We start from the raw sequence: 24,527 nt of genomic DNA on the forward strand, positions 1-24,527 counted from the left end.
TTAACTGTCACAGTTGAGCAAAACATGCTCCAGTTGCATGGCAACATGGGATACGATTTGTATGACACCATGTCCATGTTTATATTTCACAGGGGGCGGTGGGGTAGCCTAGTGGTTAAAGCGTTGGCTCATCACGCCGAAGACCTGGGTTCGATTCCCCACATTGGTACAATGTGTGAAGTCCATTTCTGGTGTCCCCCGCCGTGATGTTGCTGGAATATGGCTTAAAGCGGCGTAAAACCAAACTCACTCAGTCAGTCAGTATAATTCACAGCTATGGCCCACTGTCAGAATATCCTTAGCATATGTTGAATAGTATATTCGGCAAGGCAGTAATAGGGAAGATTTCTTTCCTGGTCCTGTATCAATTAGTCATAGTCCAGCGTGATGTACCATGTACTCTACTCACACTTTGATAAGGATCACAATAATTCACAACTTTACTTAAACATTGATTTATAATTTGAAAACTGGATAAATAATGATATGGTAACCCCTCTTTAGGCAAACAACCACTTAAATCTAACCTTATGCACTTGATACATGAGTAACAATAAGAATGGTTTTCATGGCACCAATCAACCATTTTGCAAATCATGGAACGAGTCATTGACAAATAAACAACACCTGTCAATAGCAGGTATGGGATCCACAAGATGCAGTGACATACTGAAACCTAGGATCCATGCTAACAATATGCTTAGATATTTAAACCAAATTTGACCCCACATCATAGTTTTCTGTTGAATCCATGATTTGATCCTTAGCAAAGTGTGAATAGTATATTACCATAGATAAGCCAAATTTTGAGGACCAAAACAGAAGCAGTCTGCAGAAGGGGGTTGGCTTATCTACGGAAAGTCCGAAACATCAGGACGGTCTTACAGTTTACACCTGCCTGGAAGTTTGCCTGGTTTGAGTTGTCTGTAATTAGCACCCCATCGCAATGGGGTCAGCTTATGTACGAAACATACCATTTTGATACTGATTTTAAGGCTCAAGTGAGGGGGTCGGCTTATCTACGGTAATTTACGGTAACTGAAACATTGTTCACTACAGACTTAAGGAACATGCACTCACCCACCAAAGACTTGTTTAGCTCATTCAGCTCATTACTTTGATGTTTATTTGATTTTAGATCATACTTTGCTTTCGTTATTAAGTTGAAGTGTGTGTTACCCATTACGTTTAAACAGGTACAATCCCAGGTGAGTTTCAAGTCAACATGTTGTATTTTCTCCATGCCTCTAGTAGCTTCGATACAACAACAAATTAATTTTCACCTTTGATTAACGTTTAATCATTTTTCATAAACAACATTTTTGGTCCCCTGTTGATCATGAATGATTACTATAATAAGTACAGTATGTCCAGAAAATTAACAAGTGCCAAAAACAATGTAAAGCCAAAAGAGCTCTTTGGAAACTCAGATTGAAAAAAACTACCATGTAACGACAATGTTGTTGCTGTTGTTGTTGTTGCTGTTGTTGCTGTTGTTGTATCCAGTGAGAACTCTTATTGTAGCCTGATCACTGTTGAAATATGCCATTTCTGTTTCCTCACATACAGCAGTCTTTTAATGCCTTGCTCCCCTTTTCAAATGTGTCTTTTCTGAAGAACTAATCTCATCATCAACTCTCATAAAGAGTGCACAGGTGGCACTGTGGTATAAGGTGACACAGTTCACTGTAGAATTGTGTCCCTTAGCTGCCATTTCGTTCATTATGAGTTCAAATCCCTTCTCTCTGCAATTAAAATCCTGTATCTTTATGCACCATGCCCTGTAGGTTTTCAATATAGCATCTTGTAACCGTTTAAGCTCTAAAGATATATCTTACAAGCATTGAAGTAACTGCAATTCTATTCAAAGCTAATAAAGTAGAACCTCAAACAATCTTATATAAACCTCTCAAACCACTTCTTCGTCTGATATTCTATAGCTAGCAGTACTTAGTGGTGGTATTATCTCCTGAGGACTAGGGGGCGCTGGGGTAGCCTGGAGGTTAAGGCGTTCACGCGTCAAACTGAAGACCCGGGTTCGATTCCCCTCATGGGCACAATGTGTGAAGCCCATTTCAGGTGTCCCCCAGCGTGATATTGCTAGAACGTCATAAAGCCCAACTCACTCACTCACTCCTGAGGACTAAAAACTCACTTATGCACTGTAGTACCTAGTGTGAACTCCACACATTTATTATACACCTTTTGTATTCAATATACACCCTATCGCAGCCTCCAGACTGCCTATAATGGACAGCATCTGTTGCAAAAAAGACTTTAAAGATGTTACTTCTTGTTTCACTGTTTTGCATTAAGCATTATAAAAACAAGACTGGCTAACTCAAGGTCAGTTTAGTATGTCTGAGTAGGGTATCCAGGTTAAACTGCAGCATGGTATCTGTGTGAGCTGGTACTGTATAGACAATGTTAGTCCTGACTAGTACAAGTGAACACACTTGCATACTGGTTGCTATGTTAGTGGAATAACCTTGAACATAAAGTTAAACCCCATTTCTCTTTATTTCAATTTATTTGTGGACCAAATAGTTTGCAACGAAGTGAAACGTGAGTCTGCCTCGAGAGCAGAAAGTCTAGGTTTTGATCATTGGTCTGGTCAAACCAAGAGATGTAAACTTGTTGTTTCCCTGTCTAGTGCTTGGTGCTTGGCATGAAGGGAACAGAACAAGGACTGGCCAGCACAGGGTCATCAGTTCAAACCAAAGATGGTACTTGTTGTTTCCCTGTCTAGTGCTTGGTGCTTGGCATAAAGGGAACAGAACAAGGACTGGCTAGCACAGGGTCATCAGTTCAAACCAAAGATGGTACTTGTTGCTTCCCTGTCTAGTGCTTGGTGCTTGGCATAAAGGGAACAGAACAAGGACTGGCTAGCTCAGGGTCATCAGTTCAAACCAAAGATGGTACTTGTTGTTTCATGCCAGCCAGTGCTTGGCATTAAGTGACACCAAAGATGGTACATGCAGCCAGACACACAGACATGCATGCACATTGCTGTACATGTGCAATAATCTTGAATGAAACATTAAACCCCAGTTCACTTCACCCATGTTTTTTCCATTTGTCCAGTGCGTCTATCTGGAGACATCAACGGACGCACAGATTACGGCCGACTTGAAATTAAGCTCAACGGGACCTGGGCTTCAGTGTGTGACAACGGCTTCAACGATAATTCAGCGGAGGTAGCGTGTCATCAGATGGGCTACAACAAAGGAAAGAGACAGTGCTGTTCCGCTCTGGGGAACCTTCCGAGGTCCATGGATCCTAAGGTCACCAGGATCACATGTGAAGGTCATGAGCAGATGCTAGCCAACTGTACCATAGCCCCGACTGGGGAATGTGCCAGTTACGTGTCCGTGGCATGCAGCACTACTGAACTCTCTGAAGGTAAGTTCCTAGAAAGGTTGTGTGTTAGAAAGATACTCCGAATCCAATTGGTTTGCCTGGAAACTTCAAACATGCTTTGCCCAGAGGCAGAGTTTTAGTCCAGTGGTTAAGGTGGTAGCTTATAACACCAAAGGCCCTAGTTTGATTTCCCAAGAAGCACAAGAAGAATAATACCTGGGTTACCCTCTGTACTATTGCTCAAATATTGTTAAAAACAGCTTAAAACCATACTCTCTCACTAGCTCACTTGGCAGAGTATGGCAGTTCAGTTTTTCCAAGCTATACATACATGTATTTGAGTTAAAAATGTACATTCCATTACATCATTTGAATGTACTCCAATGTTAGTTTGTCATCATGTTCCTGTTGATTGTTTTCAGACGTACACAAAAAGAAAAAGGATTAGAATTGAAACAAATTTTGAATGCTGAAAAATTGGGCTCCACTGTTCCAGTTACAGAGTGAACATGTTCATGAGCCGTTATTACTTGTACCATATGCTTCCATGTTGTTTCAGGTGAATACTTGACTTGCCTTTGCATGGCTTTGTGATAGATGCCACAAGTTTGGCAGGATATACTCACGTTTCGTGAGCACCTGGTATCATTTTACCGTGGTTCAAACACATTTGCCGATGATATAGTCGGAATCATACAATGAACTCTTTTGTTGGAGATGGGCGGTGGGGTAGCCTAATGGTTAAAGCGTTGGCTCGTCACGCCGAAGACCCGGGTTCGAATCCCCACATGGGCACAATGTGTGAAGCCCATTTCTGGTGTCCCCCGCCGTGATGTTGCTGGAATATTGCTAAAAGCGGCGTAAAAGCAAACTCAGTCAGTCAGTTTGTTGGAGATTCCTTATAATTATGAAAAAAGGGTTTGCTTACTTTTTCAACTCACTCATAACCAGTTTTTTGTTCCAGTTCTTAAAATCAGCCTGCCAAAGAATGGGTTCACAGGCATGGTGAATGTCAGCCGATATGGCATCTGGGGAGCCATTTGTGGAGAGAGCTGGAATGATACTGAAGCCATTTCTGCATGTCGACAACTGGGATATGTCGGAGGTGTTGCGATTCCGGGCTCAGCTATCCCCCTTGGCATGCCCATCATTATGGGGAACGTGGTCTGCAGAGACGACGATACCAACTTCAATGATTGCAGCCGGGATGACTTCGACACACATCACGGATGTGCTGAGTCCAGGGCTGGGGCAGCTGTGTTGTGTAGCAACTCAGGAGGTAAGCTGTGGAATCCAACTTCAGAGATCCTGGTTAATTCAAATTTATGTATTCGGTATTTACTTTATGGTTTTATTTCCATGTTTGTTGTTCAATGCCGCGCTCAGCAATATTCCAGCAATATGGTGGCGGACTGTAATTATCTAGTGTCTTGACCATACAATCCAGTGACTGACCTCATGAACAATCATAGTTACGATGACCTGCATCACCCACATCAATGAGCCTGATCACCAGTCCGTGTTAGCTGCCTCTTACAAAAAACGCCGAGGAACCGTTATGACTGTCCTTATTCACAGTAGTGTAATGTTGTCATTCAACTTGTCTCAAATTCGAGAAAACTTCATACATCCCTTTTAGCTCCAATATGTTTTGTGTATGAAAACATATCCCAGTGTAAGGAAATAAATATGTAGTTTTTCTACACAATTCTATGATGTTTTAAAACATGTAAGATCTGCATGGTCGCGCTGACACACTGTTGGAGAAATACTGCTCAAGACAGATTTAGGTCACATCCCATTTGCAGTTCTGTTTAGGTGTTGTTGCTAAAAAGAAACAAACCAATCTGTCATCTATGGCATAACATGTCTTACTTAAGTTGAAAGTTAAAACTATAAAGCCAATGAATGAAACCTTGTTAACTTGACCTCTGTTCTATTGATATATAGCGTTATATGAAAATGTATAACCAAGTCAAAATCTCTATGGTGTAGTATTTTCTGTCAATCACCTCTCAGGTCAAGCAGACCGCCTCCGTGGTGTAGTGGTTAGAGCGTCTGCCCAGAGAGCGGAAGGTCGCGGGTTCGATCACCGACCGCGTCATACCAAAAGACGTTAAAATATGGTACTTGCTGGTCCCTGCCTGGCGCTCGGCATTAATGGGTTCAACAAGGACTGGTCGGCTCGGAGTCAGTATAATGTGTCTGAGTGGGGTATTCATGCTTCACTGCGGCATGGTATCTCAGTGGGCTAGCACTATAAAACCAGCTTCAGTCTGGCTAGTACAAGCAGCCGCACCTACACATACACACGCATGCACGTCGTCATATGAGCGAAATATTCTCCAGCGCGACGTAAAACCCAATTTCACCTCACCTCACCTCACCTCACCTCAGGCCAAGCATAGGTTGCTGAAGATCAGACCTAACCGTATCTTCCTGGTTGTGCTTCATTTGTGTCAGAATCCATCAGTGGTCACCACGCCTTTCTCAGTCATTTTGTAATGTGAAAAGTCATAGCCAGATATTCGAAACTCAAACCATTTACATCGTCTGTTTCAGAGGGTGTTCAGTACAGGATGGCTCCAGGGTCAGTTGGAGACAAAGGGATCGCCCAGCTTAATATTAACGGTCAGTGGGGCTACATTTCCCGTCTGGAGTTTGACGACAAGGATGCCAGCGTCTTCTGTCGCAGCATCGGCATGGTGGCAGGCCAGGTGTTGTGGCGCTCCCCATCCTCCTCCAGCCTCAGGGGCAACATCTTAGCCTCCTACGTCAACTGCACAGGCTCCGAGGCCGCAGTGCACCAGTGTCAGGTGGTGTGGGACCCAGAGAGAAACAGATACATCCCTGCGACGTTTGCCGTATCAGTCAGCTGCTTCAGAGGAGGTATGGCAATGTGTTATATCTTGACATGTAAGATGGCTGTCACAGTTTGTCTCTTCAGGTATTTGAATGCAGTTAATTTTGCTGGAGTGGTACTGCCGTGGTTGAAAATGTAAAGTTTGTTATCAGATGAAATTAACATGTTGAAAAAGCGAAAAACTTTTCGGATTCTGATTTATGTATTCTGATCTGTGATCTAGGCATTGTGTGTCAGCTACATTGGATGTGTAAATTCTCCAAAGTTTTAAGCGATATATACAAGCTGCACGGGATGTAGAAACTGCGTAATGTGTGTAAACTGCATGATATGTATGGGCTACACACAGTGTGTGCAAATTTGTGTATTGTGTGTAAGTTACACAGTATATGACAGGTACAATGTGTGTGAGCTGTGGAAGGAGTGGAAAATGGAAAGTTGAAATTGATATAAAGGTTGTATGGTGATCTACAATAAGTGTTCAAGTTATGTAACGTTTGAGAAATGTATGATATGTAAGCTGGACAATATGTGTGAGCTACTTTGTTTTTACACAACGTAATGAATGTGAACTATGTTCTGTGTGAGCTACATTATGTGTGTAAAGGCGCCCCATAAATGTGCTACATACTATCTAAGGTTGTGTTACATGTGTTTAATGCTCGAGAGATATGTTCTATTTTCCAGTCCGAATAGAACGCGGAGACAGCAAGACCAATGGTATCGTCAAAGTCTACAACAATGGAGTGTGGGGTGCCATATGCTCTAAGGATTTCGATAACCGAGACGCAAGTGAGTACTACCATTCCTGTCATATTGTCACTTCCACAGAAATTGAATGTCGTAGTGTTTGAGTGTACCAAATTTACCACCAAGGTCAAAGCAAAGCAATATTACATAGCACCTGAGCTTCAATGAATTAAGATGGCTTGAAATTTGCTGAAGATGTTGACCATTCAGTAAATACTTTAAAATGTTGTGGTGTGTTGATATAACAACGTGTGTTATAGTGGTGGTCCGATTAATTGAAATAATTGAAGATTGGTCGTAGTGACTAAACGACCAAGCAATCGATCATGTTTTCTCATAATCGAACACAAACAATTCTGGAACACTTGTTTTCATTAACAATATTTTTCACATGGTTGGTTTTGTCTGTTATATTTCGTAAGCACTACAAGCTCGTTTCAAATCATGATTGAATTTATCTTAAAGATTCCAAGAAATTTATGTTCCTAAGATACTAGTCATCCTTTAAAGATGTAAAATTTTGCCAAAAACAACCCCAAAGAACTACATGTTTTTTTTCCTTATTTTTATGTGCATTAACAAATTTCATAAATGATGCTAACCAATTATTTTCGATGATTGATCGGTAGTAATGAACCAATCATCAATTATGAGATTTTAACCAATTCCCAACACTAGTGTGTTATCTAATGCTGATGTAAGAAGTTATTAAAATAATTTTGTTAAAGAACCAATAAACTTTGTTTTTTGTTACTCTTTTAACCATTACATATGAGAGATTTGTGGTTAGTCTTATGCGGAACACCAAATTTATTCTTTAAAAACTTGTGGTTAGTTAATACCGAGCGATTAAAAGTGGCCAAAAAGTCGCCTGCTTCACTCTCGCCCGCCAACGAAACCGCAGACAGGTTACGTAACTCTGTCGCCAGAGCACTGCAGTGACGTCATATGAGGAACGATTTTCAGTTAGTTGTATAGAAAATGTGTAGCACGCTCATCATTTTGGTGATTTCTCGACATCAACGGCGACATGCCGAATCGTTGCTTTGTCAGTCAATTGCTCCTAGGGGTCGGGCGATGGTGTCCCCATGCACAGATTTCCACAGGACCCGCAGTTAAATTGCTAAATGGGTTATGTTTGTGAGTCTTGAAGCGCGTTGTGGAAGCCTGAAGCGATATCTTACTTGTGTTCAGATGATCGCTTCACGGAAGTTAAAGAATCAAAACTACTTACTAGTTGTAGTAAAATATGCATATGATTGATGACCATAAAGATTTTCTATGACACAACTTCGTAACATAACGATTTCTTCCTCGGAAGTGAGGTTGTGGTCGAAGTAACAATAATATTGTAAGTAGTATTATATTCACACCCACCTCGCTGCCACGAGAAATTGTTATGTTATAACGCTATGTCATGCAAAATCCTATTGGCCATCAATAAAATACATATTTTACTACCAGTAGAAAGTTGTTTTGATTTTAGTAACTTCGGTGAAAACAAACCTAAATACCATTTATCCTCAGACTGGCGGATGTTAGCGACAGGGCGCCGCCATTTTTAAAAATAAAAATCTGTTAGAATTAATGAGATTATAGTTTGTTTTCATCAAGTTAGAAAATCAAGATTACTTTCTACCAGTAGTTAAATATGTATTGGAATCATAACCAAACGGATTTTGCATGACACAACTTATAACATAACGATTTCTTCCACGAAGCGAGGTGGGGGTCGAAGTCACAATACTCTTGCGATAAATGTCTTGCTACATTCCCATGGTTAATGTCCACTCACCAGTATGTAGATACTAGTCAATGTATGTCTTTATATTTGGTCTTATAATCCTAATTAGTTTATTATCATACTTGTATGCATTTTGAAACTAAATAAAAAGCAGACGATCTGCTGATACTTATAGTGAATTTATAACAGAACTGTAATATCTAGACATTGTATAGTTTGCCAATGTGAATCATAATTCGCACACACACCCTAGTGCATGTTGTCTGTCTCATTACACTTCACGCTAGAAAACAATGATTCTGTTGAATGCTACGACAAATGAATAAAAACAAAATGCAAATATATTAAAATTAAAACAGATTAAAGTTATAGGAACAATATCAGGCCATTACCTTGTTAGAGGAATGTATCCATCAATATCCACAAACTGTTCCAAATGATGTGTCTTTTAACAGTTTAATATACGAAAAAGTGATAAAATCTTTTCAGGTATTGGTGTATAGTCTCATTGGTCACCCAAGATAGCACACCTGGCAACTAATTGCATAATGTCCGCCTTTTCTTTAAAACAGTAATTTAGTTAGCCAATAATGGGCAATCAATCAATGTATTGCCGGTTAATCCTTTGAAAGAAGGACGTTGTTTTACGCCAGACACCGACCACGACAGAGTGTATTCAGTATAGTTTAGTAAATCTACATACATAAACCCTACCTTTTGACAATTCCGCTGTGTAAGATAAAAGTAATTAATCAATCAGCGTGTTATCGGTTAATCCTTTGATCGATGTTTATAATGTTGAATATTTACTCCAGACACAAAGAAATGCCAAATGGGAACCTTTGTCGGGTAATCTAAAGTGTGTTACCACTAATTATACCTGTTATAAATTCATTAACTGACCATCAAGTGAATGATGACAAATAACATGTAGGGTTTATACCACCTAACACGGGTTACAACAAGGGAGTATTAATTGCTGTATTGCATGTGAAAACTTATGGGCCGACACTGTTTTGAGAATACAAACAGATTTTTACATGACATGATTAAATATCGAGGTAAAAACACAGAAATGGGATCAATTTAGATCAGTCATTATACAAATAGGGCCTAACGACACCAATCGATTTTGATAGAATCGTCTATGAAAACAAGTTGTAACTTCGGAAACTAGGCAAAGCAGGAGACAAAATTAAATGACAGTAGATTGTGAGAACATATAGCTTTCATTTTCCACAACAATTGTCACGATTTCAGGTTTATACAAGCCTGTAAACAAGATAATTTAACCCCTAAAATGTAGATGAATTCTGCATCGACCCTCAAAGCTATTCCTCATATGGCGTCACAGAGGCTCCGCTCTGATTGGTTGAAATTTCGTTCGCGGGTGAGAATTGTGCACTGTTGTCAAAAAGGTCGATTTAAGTCAATTAAAGGTCGAAATGAGTAGTTTTAATGACGGGGTTTCATTTATAACGATGCCAGTTAGTGATTTATGTATTTGTACCCCCTAGGGTTTATGTGACCTTTAAAGTATGTATTGATAATAAAAATTTATCAAAGTTAATTTATGCTATATATACATTGTACATCACATAAACTTGTAAGACTTAAATTCTGATGCACTTGTTTTGTTTTCAGTTTTACCTGAGATAAAGAAATGTTTGATATGAGACATTAATATTTTCAAATAAGAAGTCTGATACTCAGGATGTTTTGAGATAGTGTCCCATGAAAATTGAAATTCAAGTAAAATTACTACAAATTAAGTATCCCAATATCTATTGTATCTTGAACAAAGTGGTGTGATACGTATCTTATCAGGGTTAGTTGTATCATTACATAACTGTTTCTTACATTTCATTGCTATTTATTCGTATGATTATTGCATATGCATGATTACAGTCAGGCCGCGGTAATCCGGTCCTCGTTAATCCGAATCCACCGACTTCCGAACGCTACTCACTGGGCACCAAATCATCTCCCTATATATTGTATATAACTGACACCTCGTTAGTCCGAAGATTCAGTTTCCGCCTCCGAACGCTGGTCAGTCGGAACGGATTGGACTAATTAAGTTGTAAACAGCTGCGTTAATCCGAACGATTGAAGTTGACTGCGCTGCTGACTGGTCCACCCAAAGTGACATGTTGTTTGTTTAGCGACTTAGCGACTCATCCCTTTGATCCCTTTATCAGAAGTGATAGGGAAATTTCGACGACCACGCTGTTTTGGGAAAGACTTCAATCCAGAAATATATGCTCGGTACCGTTTCAACACGAATTAAAATTAACGATGTTTCGAGGAATTCATTAAATAAATAGAATAACCTAATGAATAAAATAAACAAAATATATACATGAAGCATTTTTGTCACAGGTCATAACCTAGCACGATACGTCCAATAAGTTCCATAATTTACGTATAGGTAGCGATTTCTTGCTTAATATGTTCAAAAGAGCATTATTTTACCCCAAACTTTCGTCTAAATCTAAAAGTTTTCGTTTACGAGGACGGTATCCATTGCCGTAATATGATTGGCTGCCTTGGGTCACGTGTCTGATTTTGACCAATCACGACCCTTATAGCAGACTGTAGCGAAAAAGCGTCATTAGAAACCAATTTTTATCCAATAAAATCGCTTCTTACAACTGTGGAAATACTCTCGGCAATATGGTTTAGTGATGTTGTTGATGGTCAGAGCTTTCACATGATACCCGACATCAAACGATTCGCCTCCCATGTTATTCATACGACGCTCCGAAAACGGAGGTATTTTCCGTTGTTATGTCATGTTACCGAGCGGAAAGCCACAGATATCGGGAAATAGGCGACCATACATATTATTTAAGAAATCTTTTTATAATAATTTTCTGATGACGTAAAAATGAAAATATAAAAGAAAAAGGCACAGGCATGTTATGACATGTCACAAATGGAAAAAAAATCGCCATAGTTTTTGCTTCTTTCGTGGTTTATCTGGACGTTATAAATGTAAACTTGCATTTTCATTCAAAAACAATTTTATTTAAATTGTAGTTGTATCAAGGGGAAGTAACTCGGTGCATATACTGTGGTTTCAGCAGTCCGAACGTTTCACTATCCGAACGTTTTTTTTAAAAAACCAAAGTGTTCGTATTAACGAGGCCTGACTGTATTTTGTCCTGTATTTCAACAAGCAATTGTGTAATCTTGAAACTAAAATGATTAAACATAATTAAAACTTATGATCTATGAATATTATAATCTAAGGCTGTATTGTGTCAGCACTGGTTATGAGAAGGACTACACAGTTACTGTGTGTTGTTCATATGTCCACAGCTGTGATATGCCGGGAACTGGGGATGACTGGAGGACTGGCTCTCTGTTGCAACCCCTACGGCTTCAACTTTGACGACGCCGTATAGCTGACCTCCGGTGTACAGGCAAAGAGAATTCAATACGAGAATGCAAGTTCTCCTCTCGTCAGCGTACCTCACTCTGCTACAGACAGAACTACGCCTCAGTGGCCTGCTACAACGACACTCTGTCAAACAGTAAGTACATGAGGTGGTCAAACATTAAGTACATGAGGTGGTCAAACAGTAAGTACATGAGGTGGTCAAACATTAAGTACATGAGGTGGTCAAACAGTAGTGAGTGAGTGAGTCTAGTTTTACACTGCACTCAGCAATGTTCCAGCTATATGGCGGCAGTCTATGAATAATCGAGTCCAGTGATCAACAGCATGAGCATCGATCTGCGCAATTGGGAACCGATGACATGTGTCAACCAAGTCAGCGAGGCCGACCCCCTGATCCTGTTAGTCGCCTCTTACAACAAGCATGGGTTACTGAAGATCAATATTCTAACTCAGACCTTCACGGGTACGGTCAAACAGTAAGTAGGCTGTACACATAGTCAAGACTGTAAGTACATGTTGTTGTTGAATAGTAAGAGGGCAGTACACATGGTAGTCAATCTGAAAGTCAGCTGAACATGTGCCAATCAAATGTTGTTGTCAAATAGTAAGAAGGCAGTACACATGGTGGTCAAACTGAAAGTCAGCTGAACATGTGCCAATCAAATGTTGTTGTCGAATAGTAAGAAGGCAGTACACATGGTGGTCAATCTGAAAGTCAGCTGAACATGTGCCAATCAAATGTTGTTGTCGAATAGTAAGAAGGCAGTACACATGGTAGTCAAACTGAAAGTCAGCTGAACATGTGCCAATCAAATGTTGTTGTCGAATAGTAAGTAGGACGTACATGTGGTAGTCAAACTGAAAGTCAGCTGAACATTTGCCAATCTAATGTTGTTGTCAAATAGTAAGAAGGCAGTACACATGGTAGTCAAACTGAAAGTCAGCTGAACATGTGCCAATCTAATGTTGTTGTCAAATAGTAAGAAGGCAGTACACATGGTAGTCAAACTGAAAGTCAGCTGAACATGTGCCAATCAAATGTTGTTGTCAAATAGTAAGTAGGACGTACATGTGGTAGTCAAACTGAAAGTCAGCTGAACATGTGCCAATCTAATGTTGTTGTCAAATAGTAAGAAGGCAGTACACATGGTAGTCAAACTGAAAGTCAGCTGAACATGTGCCAATCTAATGTTGTTGTCAAATAGTAAGAAGGCAGTACACATGGTAGTCAAACTGAAAGTCAGCTGAACATGTGCCAATCAAATGTTGTTGTCGAATAGTAAGAAGGCAGTACACATGGTAGTCAAACTGAAAGTCAGCTGAACATGTGCCAATCAAATGTTGTTGTCAAATAGTAAGAAGGCAGTACACATGGTGGTCAAACTGAAAGTCAGCTGAACATGTGCCAATCAAATGTTGTTGTCGAATAGTAAGTGGGCAGTACACATGGTGGTCAAACTGAAAGTCAGCTGAACATGTGCCAATCAAATGTTGTTGTCAAATAAGTAAGAAGGCAGTACACATGGTAGTCAAACTGAAAGTCAGCTGAACATGTGCCAATCAAATGTTGTTGTCGAATAGTAAGAAGGCAGTACACATGGTGGTCAAACTGAAAGTCAGCTGAACATGTGCCAATCAAATGTTGTTGTCGAATAGTAAAAGGCAGTACATGTGCCAATGGTGTCGTCAAACTGAAAGTCAGCTGAACATGTGCCAATCAAATGTTGTTGTCAAATAGTAAGAAGGCAGTACACATGGTGGTCAAACTGAAAGTCAGCTGAACATGTGCCAATCAAATGTTGTTGTCGAATAGTAAGAAGGCAGTACACATGGTGGTCAAACTGAAAGTCAGCTGAACATGTGCCAATCAAATGTTGTTGTCCAATAGTAAGTAGGACGTACATGTGGTAGTCCAATTGTAAGGCGGCTGTACATTTGGTAGTCAACAGTAAGTAGGCTGAATAAGTGGTAATCAGACAGTCAGCTGAACACATGATCAAACGATCGTATATATCTTCTGATTCTAAGACCCCATCTCTGCTCTACAGACTACACCATCAGCCTGAGTGGAGGATCACGGTACACTGGCCAAGTGGCCCTTACATTCGCCAATGTTGAAGGTCGCGTCTGCAGCGACAACTGGGACGACCCAGATGCAGCTGTCGTCTGCAGCACCTTGGGCTACAGTAAAGGCGTGGCCTACAGCCACTACAGATCCTCCTTCTCCTACTTCGACTACACAGGCCCATACTGGACGTCCCAAGTCAACTGCACTGGCAACGAGACCTCACTGAGGGACTGCCCTCACATTGGATGGGGAAACGTCACAAAGTGTTCCAGCGGCCATTTCGGTGGAGCACTCTGCTTTAACAATGAAGGTAACAAAACTCAAGTAAAACTCCATCTATAATTCTGTAAGGTGAAAGTTGATCAGTTTGATGCTGAGGTCTGTGTCTAAGCATTTTGCCGTGAAATCTTGTGTCCCAAAGCTGTTAAGATCTTGCAGGAGTCGGTATAAATTCAAGATTTGACATGATTAGGATCCTTGGTCGGTCAGAATGAAACCCAGTCTCATGACTTACACCAAAGTGTTAAGAATCTGCTAAATGTCCAGTTGGATGACAAGCAGTTATCAGTATAAATTAACATTGAAAACAGCATTTACCAAAATAACTTGCACACTCTAATATAGTGCTGTTGTTGAGGATGAGTGGACGGACGTGATGCCAACAGCCAACAAGTGTGAGTGTGTCAGTTTGGTTTTATTCCGCTTTGGTAATATTGGGGCGGTAGGATATCCTGGAGGTTAAAGCATTCCTTCGTCATGCCGAAGACCCGGGTTCGATTCCACACATGGGTACAATGTGTGAAGCCCATTTCTGGTGTCCCCCATCATGATATTGCAGGAATATTGCTAAAAGCAACATAGAACCATACTCACTCACTCACTCCTCCTTGTCTTTCCAGGACTGTTCTACCGCCTGTCAGCAGGGGGTGACCAATGGGGTCGGGTGGAGGTGGCCGTAGATGGACAATGGGGGTCACTCTGTGACCGGTACTGGGACAAAAGAGAGGCCAAGGTGTTCTGCAAGAACCTCGGGTTTGATGATGGTGATCCTTTCTACGGGTCCTACAATGACACAGCCACAGGACCGGTCTGGGAGTCGAACCTGAGATGTGATGGTGGTGAGAAAACACTCAACCAGTGCCCCCATGAGGGTTGGGCCGTTTCAACATCAAGGTCCTGCTTGGACCACACCAGAGATGCTGGTGTCTTCTGTTACACTAAAGGTATGTGGAGATAAAAAACATTTTCGAATTTTGCACTTAAACGTAGCAAAATAATACTCTTCTTCTGTTTATTCCCTTTTCATTTTATCTTTCCTTTAACTTCCTCGAGAATGTTTTCCAATTTCATATCAGATGATTAAAAGATTTAATGAAAATGGTTTACCAATGAAGGATGTTCTGTGTTTTCTTGAGTTCAAACATATTGCTGAAGCTTCTTGTGCAATTCTGTCTTGAGGATGATGACGTGAACTGATGTGGTCTTAAACCTCCATACACACCCCAAAACACAAAACAGGGGAATACACTTAAGGCAGTTCTGATGAACAAAACAATTTGTTGTGGCTTTATTTATCTTTACAGTCATTTTCAGATATTGTGAAAACTTAGTGATACAACGGTTACTGTACTTGATCATTGCATATTGTCAGTTTTATCAAGAATGAACATGAATTATGAGTTCTTTTGTCATGGTTTTGTCAAGATTGTAGTCAGTCATAGAGGCAACAGTTTTCCACTGAAGGAGTTTGTTGATATGTTCTGATGACACTGGTTGTAAAACCAGCAAATGGTGTAGTGGCCATGTCAAACCAAAAGAAGATAAAGATGGTACATATACTTGCTTCTCTGCCAGGCATCAAAAGCAGAAAACAAGGCATGTTCAGTATACATGTGGGTATCGGTGTTAAAATGGTGGCATGTTATACATTATCACACACATACATGTGCGCGCACACACACACACACACACACATCACACACATCCATCCATCCACACCTATGCATACATGCATACAAACATTATGACGAGTTGCTGTAAACGTAAGTTTAAAGCTCTCTGCACCTCAACTCTATCATCATCATCATCATCATCATCATTTTCATATATACATTTCCAGTGAAGCTGAGCACAGGTGTGGGACGGTCAATTCAACATGGCGGTGTGCTGTGGAACCAAAGGGGAGACTGGCATTACGTCTGTGACACCGGCTTCAACGACATGTCTGCCCGCGTCGTGTGCCAGAGTCTGGGTTTCAAGGATGGCCGTTCTATCTGCTGCTCCGCCTATGGCAACACCAACTCCTACAACAAAGACATCATCACCAACATGACTCTGCGATGTACGGGAGAGGAGGAGTCAATATCCGAGTGTATGATTACAGAAGACTGTGTGAGCAAGATGTACGCCTCAGTGGTGTGTTCAGACAACCCACAGGAGTTTGTTAATGACAGTGAGTACTACTAATACTATCACTACTACTGTGACTACAACTATTGTTGTACCCGTGAAGATCCAGGTTAGAATCTTCAGTAACCCATGCTTGTCATAAGAGGCGATAGCGGGATTGAGTGGTCAGGCTCGCTGACTTGGTTGACACATGTCATCGTATCCCAATTGCGTAGAACGATGCTCATGATGTTGACCACTGGTTTGTCTGGTCCAGACTTGATTATTTACAGACCTTCGCCATATAGCTGGAATATTGCTGAGTGTGACGTTAAACAACAAACCAACCAACCAACAACTACTGATGATTATGATGATGATGATGATGATGAAGAAGAAGAAGAACTAACCTCTACACAAATATATATGCTTAGAGCACTGTAAGAGTGGTTTCCTCAAAGGTCATAAGGGATGCTTTTTTTTGACTTGATTCATGGACTATGAATTAACTAGGAAAGAGCTATGAACTATTTCTCTTATGTGTTACAAAAGATGTACAATTTTAACAAGTTATATACCAATGTTTTCCTTCTTCTCCTGTCCCCAAGCAAGCATGCATTATTCCATCAAAAGTTAACTTTGTGTAAGGATTTCCGATTGAAAAAAAACATGGTGAAAAACAAGAATCACTCACTGATTTTTATGAGCAAGAAAAGGAGCTGTATCCCTCCCCATAATATCATGTTTAACATCAAATGCATATTTCCTCCTTACCATCTTCCACGTGTCCAGATTACACGCTGACCATCAACACCGGGGAGAAGAACTCTGGCCAGCTGCGCGTAGCCCACTACGGTGTACAGGGTCGTGTCTGCAGCAGAGACTGGGACGATGAGGACGCTTCGGTGGTGTGTGGAGCTCGGGGATATACAGGCGGGATGGCCTACAAGCATTCTTACGTCGGCACATACTCCACACAGCGCCAATTGGGACCCTACTGGCTGAGCTCGTTTAACTGCACCGGTGAAGAGAAGGACCTGATGGACTGTCCACACCTTGACCGGACCAACCTGGGCAACTGCTCCAACAAGCACACGGCAGCCGTTCTGTGCTACAACGACTCGGGTATGTTGATGAACTGGGATCTAATCCACAAAGTGATTTTAGCACTAAGATGATCTGAACTTCCATACTTTAACATAAATTCATGATATAAGTAGTGCTAGTAGGATCACTTTGGGCAATGAGAGACCCAATGCACCCTTCCACAAAGCAATGTTAGCCCTAAGGAGGTAGTAACTCCCATATGTTAACATAGGTTTCCAATAGTTATGGAATTAAGATTGCTTTGTGGAACATCCCCAGGTTGACTTCAGGGTTTTGTAATTGATCGTTCATAGTCATTCCATTTAAAGATTTGTAAAGACAATGTACGATAAACACGCATGGTGCACAGATCATCGTCATTGACAAGCTTTTTCAGTCATTTTCACCATACTTAAGTATTTGATCATGCCGCAAGTCCATAGCGAGCAGTGTCTATGAAAAGATGTAATTGGTCAACCATAATACTTCCTCCTTTGCAGAGTTGACACTTATCCCCTGTTCTATGGTAGGGACATGTTTGTCTTCATTATTAACCCTTTCAATTGGTTGATTGGTTAATAGAAACCATGGGTTGATAATTTGCGATTGCAAGAACCACGGGAATGGATCCAGTGATTAGTGTAGGTAACCAAAATACAAGACCTACAGGCACAGATAATGGTTGAAATTAAAATATAAATCACAATCCTACCATTTCAAGCACAATTTTTACTCTATGTGTCTTCTACCACTAATTCAGGTATTGAGTACCGCGTTGCCGGAACGGGACTTGACTTCTTCGGGCGAGCTGAAATCCGCATCGGCGGTGTATGGGGAACCATATGCGACAACTACTGGGATGCCAAGGAAGCCAACGTCTTCTGTCGCCAGCTCAACTTCAGCGATGGCGTTGCCATCTCCAGAGCACGTTATGGGCAGGGATCTGGCCCAATCTGGTTGAGTCATCTACAGTGTACTGGCAACGAAAAGTATTTCCATGAATGCCCTCACCGAGGCTACAAGGACCTCTATTCCGCCCCATCGTTTGGCTGGCCCTTCACATTGCCCTGTACCTCCCACAAGGACGATGCCTCTGTCTTCTGCTACAAGAGCGGTAAGATGTCAATGTTTTTCAATCTATACGAGAATGACATGTTTATGGTTTAATATTTGTGTGTTGGTTAACTGTTTACAGATAGTTGAGGTGTCATTACCCCTGGGAGTAAGATTAATGGTATACAGACTTAATTGTGATCATCGGATGGTCAAATTTCCGACCTGATCATCATGCCAAAAACAGTATACACTATCTGTGTCTACAACAGCCTTGACTATTTACAAGTCTCCTTGTTACTTGAATACTATGTTGTAAACCAACATTTACTTGCTGTTAATGGGTGGGGTAGCCTAGTAGTTAAAGTGTTTGTTCATCAAGCTAAACCCCGGGTGGATTTCCTATGTGGGTACGGGATGGTGGGGTGGGCTAGTGGTTAAAGCATTCGCTCGTCTCGCCAAAGACCGTGGGTTCGATTCCCCACTTGGATACTATGTGTGTGCCCATTTTGGTGTTCCCCGTCGTGATATTGCTGGAATATAGATAAAAGCGGTGTAAAACTAAAGTTCTTTGTTAACAAATGCACTCTCCCATATTCTGCTTTTAGTATTATAGTTCTTCTGCTTTACATACATATAAATAAACATTTATCTTCAGCTCGACTCAACCAGAGATTCGGTGCTACCAAGGGAGGATTGGAGATATTCGATGATGGGAAAAAGGTTGGAGTATGTGACACGGGTCTTGACAATACCGCTGCAACTGTTGCATGCAAGAGTCTCGGTATGAACTTCACGCACGGACGGGCTATTGGTGGATCTGTGTTCGGCAACATCTCCGGACCAATCGTGTTCACCAGCATCAAGTGTAAAGGGACGGAAAAGGACATCAAGGACTGCACACTGAGCAAAGAAGGAACATGCACCACAGGGACGTATGCATCTGTGTACTGTTCTAAGACACCATTTAATGACACAGGTGAGTACGACACCATCACAGCTGGGATCCTCCAGTTGAGTGAGTGAGTGAGTGAGTTTAGTTTTACGCCCCACTCAGCAATATTCCAGCTATATGGCGGCGGTCTGTAAATAATCGAGTCTGGACCAGACAATCCAGCCAGCGATCAACAACATGAGCATCGATCTGCGCAATTGGGAACCGATAACATGTGACAAGTCAGCGAGCCTGACCACCCGATCCCGTTAGTCACCTTACTGAAGGTCAATTCTAACCCGGACCTTCACGGGTCGAATATGTTCTCCAGTTGAGTGTTGTGGATGGCTGTGCCACAATCGCTTGCCCGGGCACAACACATAGGGAATCAGTTGGGTCAGGTGGTCAGACTTTCATGGCATCCCAACTCCTCATGATGTCAATCCCTGGATTGTTGGGGACTCAATCATTTAAAGAACACATGCTGTTCTTTGAGAGATGCTTTAGAGAACACTCAATCCCTGTTCAGTACAACATACATTTGCTGTTATAATAACACTGATTTTCATGGCGCATGAGAGGCGGTGGGGTAGCCTAGTGGTTAAAGCATTCGCTCATCAGGCTGAAGACCCGGGTTCGATTTCCCACATGGGTATAATGTGTGAAGCCCATTTTCTGGTGTCCACCGCCGTGATATTGCTGGAATATTGCTAAAAGCGACGTAAAATAATACTCACTCACTCACTCATGGTGCTTGATATCTGGCTTTGAATAAATAGGAGGCCAGTAATCATTGACTGTGATCTCTGGTGCCTACCTTAAGATGGCGCTTGGAATGGACAATAGTAGCAGCATACTAGTAGTTAAATCTTCTTGCGTAAATTTGACAACCAGTATTTCAGTGTGCTATCATGCATACTTGCTTTTGATACAGCCTGTCAGAGGGGTTATGTCTTATTCAATCGCAGTCATCAGTGCTATATTTTGAGAATGTTGTTCATAATATCAGCAACTTGTTTATCTCATCCAAACACCATTATTTACCGGCCATTTTTCCATGTTATAGGGGTAAATCATCATATATCATCTTTTATAATCACATATTATATCAACAGGCTTCCAGATTCGACTAGCAGCCGACGGCCTAAGCAAGGACTACCATGGCATTGTAGAAGTCAAGAAAAACGGAGTGTGGGGTCGGGGTGTGCATGCAGGGGTGGGACGATATGGACGCCAGTGTGGCATGCAGGAGTCTCGGCTTCAAGGGCGGGGTGGCCTACCTCCACATTGTCAAGAACACTAACGCCATCCTCATGAGGAACTTCCGGTGTAGTGGCAATGAGACCTCCCTTGACAAATGTCCACATCATGAGACGGCCGACAAACAGAACTGCAACTACGACTCTAACGACGCAGGTGTTATCTGCTACAACAAAACAGGTATGCATTGTTGAAACCAAAGTTTTAATGCGTTTCATCATTTTGGGTTGTGACATTGTACTCTTAAAAGGCTCTAATTTCATTTTAGCATTGAAAAGCCCTAATTACCATTGATTTGCCATAAAAGCCCTATATTTAGCAAAAGATTTTACAGGAAACTAGTACATAATCAAAATACCTTGCAATGACAGTGGGTGTCCATTAATCTCCATCCTGAAGCAATTTTTTCCCATTCCAGCAATGTAGCTAAGAGTAACTTCCCTCTGATGGTCATTGTGATATTTGTTAAGTAAATAGTACATCCCCAAAAAATGATGACGTAGGCAAGTGACGTCATCAAACTGTGTGATGATGTAATAAGATCATGGTGGATTAAAAACGTATGGCGGACTTTATATTGTCTGTTGGAATCCAGGACAATCCACCTCTAACATCGAAAATACATGACAGTCAGTGCCACATTGACCAGCCGTGTGTGTTGCAACTACTTATGCGTTATATGTGTTTCTATAGTTCCTTAATATTGTTCTTTGGGTCATGAATAGGCACTAAAAATGCTATAAATTTGATGGATGATAATCTGTACGAACCCTGAATATAAGTACTAATAGCTATACATTCTTTTTTATATATTCCTCCTTGGGGTACTTATAAGCATTTAAATGTCCATTTAAAATCCCTACGACAGTTGTAACAATATTTTGAATAAAATATTTACAAAACAAAAACTACGTTTTGTCTTGTGAGACCACCCTTACAGGGCCCTCTGGCCCCCTACAATAAGAGCAGGTAACTCAGACCGTAACCTGCGTACCTCACTTTCCATGCTGTCGTTGTACCGACAAGGCGTGGAGTCCATACCAGAAGGTTTTTCCTTGCGACTATAGAGAAATGAGTGTTTCAGAAACTGCAACTGTATGTATGGTTCTCTTTTTTTTTTTTTCCCTGCATGGGCGGTGGAGGTTTTTCTGAATTTTTTCATTCATAAATTCTCGTTGTAACTTGGTACCTGTCGCTGTCATTTCGCTAGTGCGTGTCAAGATGGCGGACAGGTCCCTTCATTAACCTTCCTGTTCATTGGTTTCCCATGTGGTTTTCAATGTTACAGGTGGTTTTAGTGATTTTTATTTGTATCTTGAGTGCGTGTTGGGTATGTCTACTGCTTTCGCATTTTCTATATTACGCTAAAAACCGTAATTATTAGTTATGCTGCAGTGTGTACTAGGTCAACTGCATGCTCGTTATCGCGTTAGTTGTGTATGCCCATCGTCTGTTTACATGTATTTGTATGTGGGTATAGGGTACATTGCTGCACAGGTTTTTACTTGTTGCAGTTTAAACCCTGTACTTCCTGCCTTGCTGCAATCCCGTCACGGGATTCCCACGAGGTCTGCCCTCACGCTGTTTAGTGCAGAAGGAACATGAGGAAGAGGGGTGTGCGGCATGTGCCATGTTCTCGCCCAAACCATTCGGTCGGGCATAGACACGCAGCTGTTTTACAGCAACCTGCTTGGGGGTGATCTCTGGGCGCAGGATCCCCGTCAAAGCGGCTCCCATAGTAGGAAAAAGGGGTCCACGGGGGCGCTTCCCCGAGCCCGAGCCGGCTCCCAAAGCTAAGGCTACCAAAGGCGGCCGTCACGCACTCATGCCCCTTCGGCGTCTCCTCCTGCTTCCATCTCTGTACCCGCCACCCCCCCTCTTGATTCAGCACCTGTGCAAAATGTTCCTGTTGATTCCTTAACCATTTTTTTCCAGGAGCAGATGTCGTCAGTCAAGTCCCTGATTGATACGGCGTTAGCAGGGTTCCGTAAGGAGCTCAGCGCCGGTCGTCGGGCGGAGCTGACACATCTGGGGGTTAACTGCGGCCGAGCCTGGCTCGGAGAGCAGCGCCTCCCAGGCTTGATCCTGGCCGGCCGTGGCGATAGCATGCCCTCGGCGTCTGCTGGCGACCTGGCTTTACGCCGGGGCTGTCACAGGTGCCTGGTGCCCGGCGAGACAGGGTTGCCCCTGTCATCGCCTGGTGTCCCGACTGGTGGTCGCTTAGGCACCGACCAGTTCGGGGATACCTCGGCGCCTGGCAGCCAGTCTGGGCTGCCCGGGAAGCCTGTTGCGGCAGGTTCCTCTCGGGCTACTCGGCGACCTGGCGCGGGTTCCTCCCGGCAGGGTGATGTTTTCCCCTGGCTCCTCTGGACCTTATTACTTTGTCTGGTCCTGCCTCTGGCGTCTCCTCGGCGTTCTCTCAGGAGTCTGAGATGATGGCGGCGAGGATTCTGCGAGGTCGATATGGAGGAGGAGGAAGGGACGGAGGAACCCGGGCGGGAGTGCCGTACTCCTTTGCCTCGTCCCTGCGGCAGGTTCGGGATAAGATCGCGAAGTCCTGCGCGGGTGGCTATTCCGTCCGGCAACCCGACCCAGCGGAGTTTGGCTCCGGGGGCGTTCGCACTTAACCGGGTCGCCAGAGGCTCGCCTGCGCATTCTCCCATCACTGGTCAGTGAAGTGGTGAATCCGCTCCTTACTGGTACTTCGCTTCGGCTTTGATTTGCCTGGCGTGGGCGGCGGTACCAGTTAGGTGAGGAGGCGCTCGCCGAACCACCAGTGGTGGGCGAAGTCGCGTATTTGCCTCGGTTACATTAGGAGGGTCGTCTTCGTCTTCCCTGGCCTCGGCCAGGCAGGGCAGGCGCCTCCCCCCTTTTCCGGCTAGTACATCCCTACCGCTGAAGTCTGCCTACCGGTCATTTGAAGAATGCTACCGGTGCGCGGCTCAGCAGCTTAAAGTGGCCGTCCATTCAGCCTACCTGTCTGCATTGCAGGGACAGCTGGTGGCCCACAGCGCTGGCGGTGCCGATTCATCGGAGTCGGTGCTCGCGCGGCAACTAACGGATGTACACTCACATCTGGCTCGGGACAGCATTAGGTGCTGTGCCAGCCAGATGATGGGTGCAGTCATGGGCTTGCGCCGCCTGTGGCTGTCTGTGGCACGGTATTCGCCGGCCACACAGCAAGCTCTACTTTCATTGCCCTATACCATGGGATCTTCCCTGTTCCCTGGGGCATTGCAGGTGGTTAGGGAGGCCGCGGAGGCTGTCTCTACTTTTAAGGACTCAAAGCCTTTGTTGGAGCAGCCCTCCGCTCCTCGCCATCGGCCCTCCCCGCTTGCATCCGCTTACCCTTTGGCTCCGGCGAAGGATGTTGTTAAGTGGGCTGCCCCTTTGCAGTCAAAGCGGAGCGAGGCGTCGAGAGGCAAGGGGCAGGCCTGCGCCAGCGCCAGCAGTCAGTCTTCGGGGCAAGGGAAGCCAGCCCGGCTTCCCACTGATTCATGCCCCAGAGCCTTGTTGCCCCCACTCCATGGCGGAGACTTGCCGGCGGTGGGGGTGCACTGCCTCTTGCCACCGTCCCTGTCGGCGACGGCTGTCCCTATTCCTCCGGGAGTGGGA

At 42.9% G+C, this 24,527-nt stretch overlaps 1 protein-coding gene across 1 annotated transcript in view; it reads left to right on the forward strand.

The window, feature by feature from the left end:
- Nucleotides 1-24,527, forward strand: part of LOC124282503 (deleted in malignant brain tumors 1 protein-like) — a 102,452-nt gene that overhangs the window by 69,528 nt on the left and 8,397 nt on the right. The window contains 19 exon segments of the mRNA XM_046718512.1: nt 1,197-1,208; nt 3,085-3,402; nt 4,325-4,639; nt 5,923-6,249; nt 6,911-7,015; nt 12,042-12,112; nt 12,115-12,256; nt 14,172-14,501; nt 15,091-15,414; nt 16,311-16,643; nt 17,372-17,704; nt 18,426-18,779; nt 19,377-19,697; nt 20,768-20,853; nt 20,855-21,092; nt 22,595-22,650; nt 22,848-23,256; nt 23,728-23,975; nt 24,216-24,521. Of these exon segments, the coding sequence (XP_046574468.1) occupies nt 1,197-1,208; nt 3,085-3,402; nt 4,325-4,639; nt 5,923-6,249; nt 6,911-7,015; nt 12,042-12,112; nt 12,115-12,256; nt 14,172-14,501; nt 15,091-15,414; nt 16,311-16,643; nt 17,372-17,704; nt 18,426-18,779; nt 19,377-19,697; nt 20,768-20,853; nt 20,855-21,092; nt 22,595-22,650; nt 22,848-23,256; nt 23,728-23,975; nt 24,216-24,521 (4,628 nt within the window).

This window comes from Haliotis rubra, unplaced genomic scaffold (assembly GCF_003918875.1).
Source record: "Haliotis rubra isolate DU_JTF1 unplaced genomic scaffold, ASM391887v1 Scf3, whole genome shotgun sequence".
NCBI classification, from domain to species: domain Eukaryota; kingdom Metazoa; phylum Mollusca; class Gastropoda; order Lepetellida; family Haliotidae; genus Haliotis; species Haliotis rubra.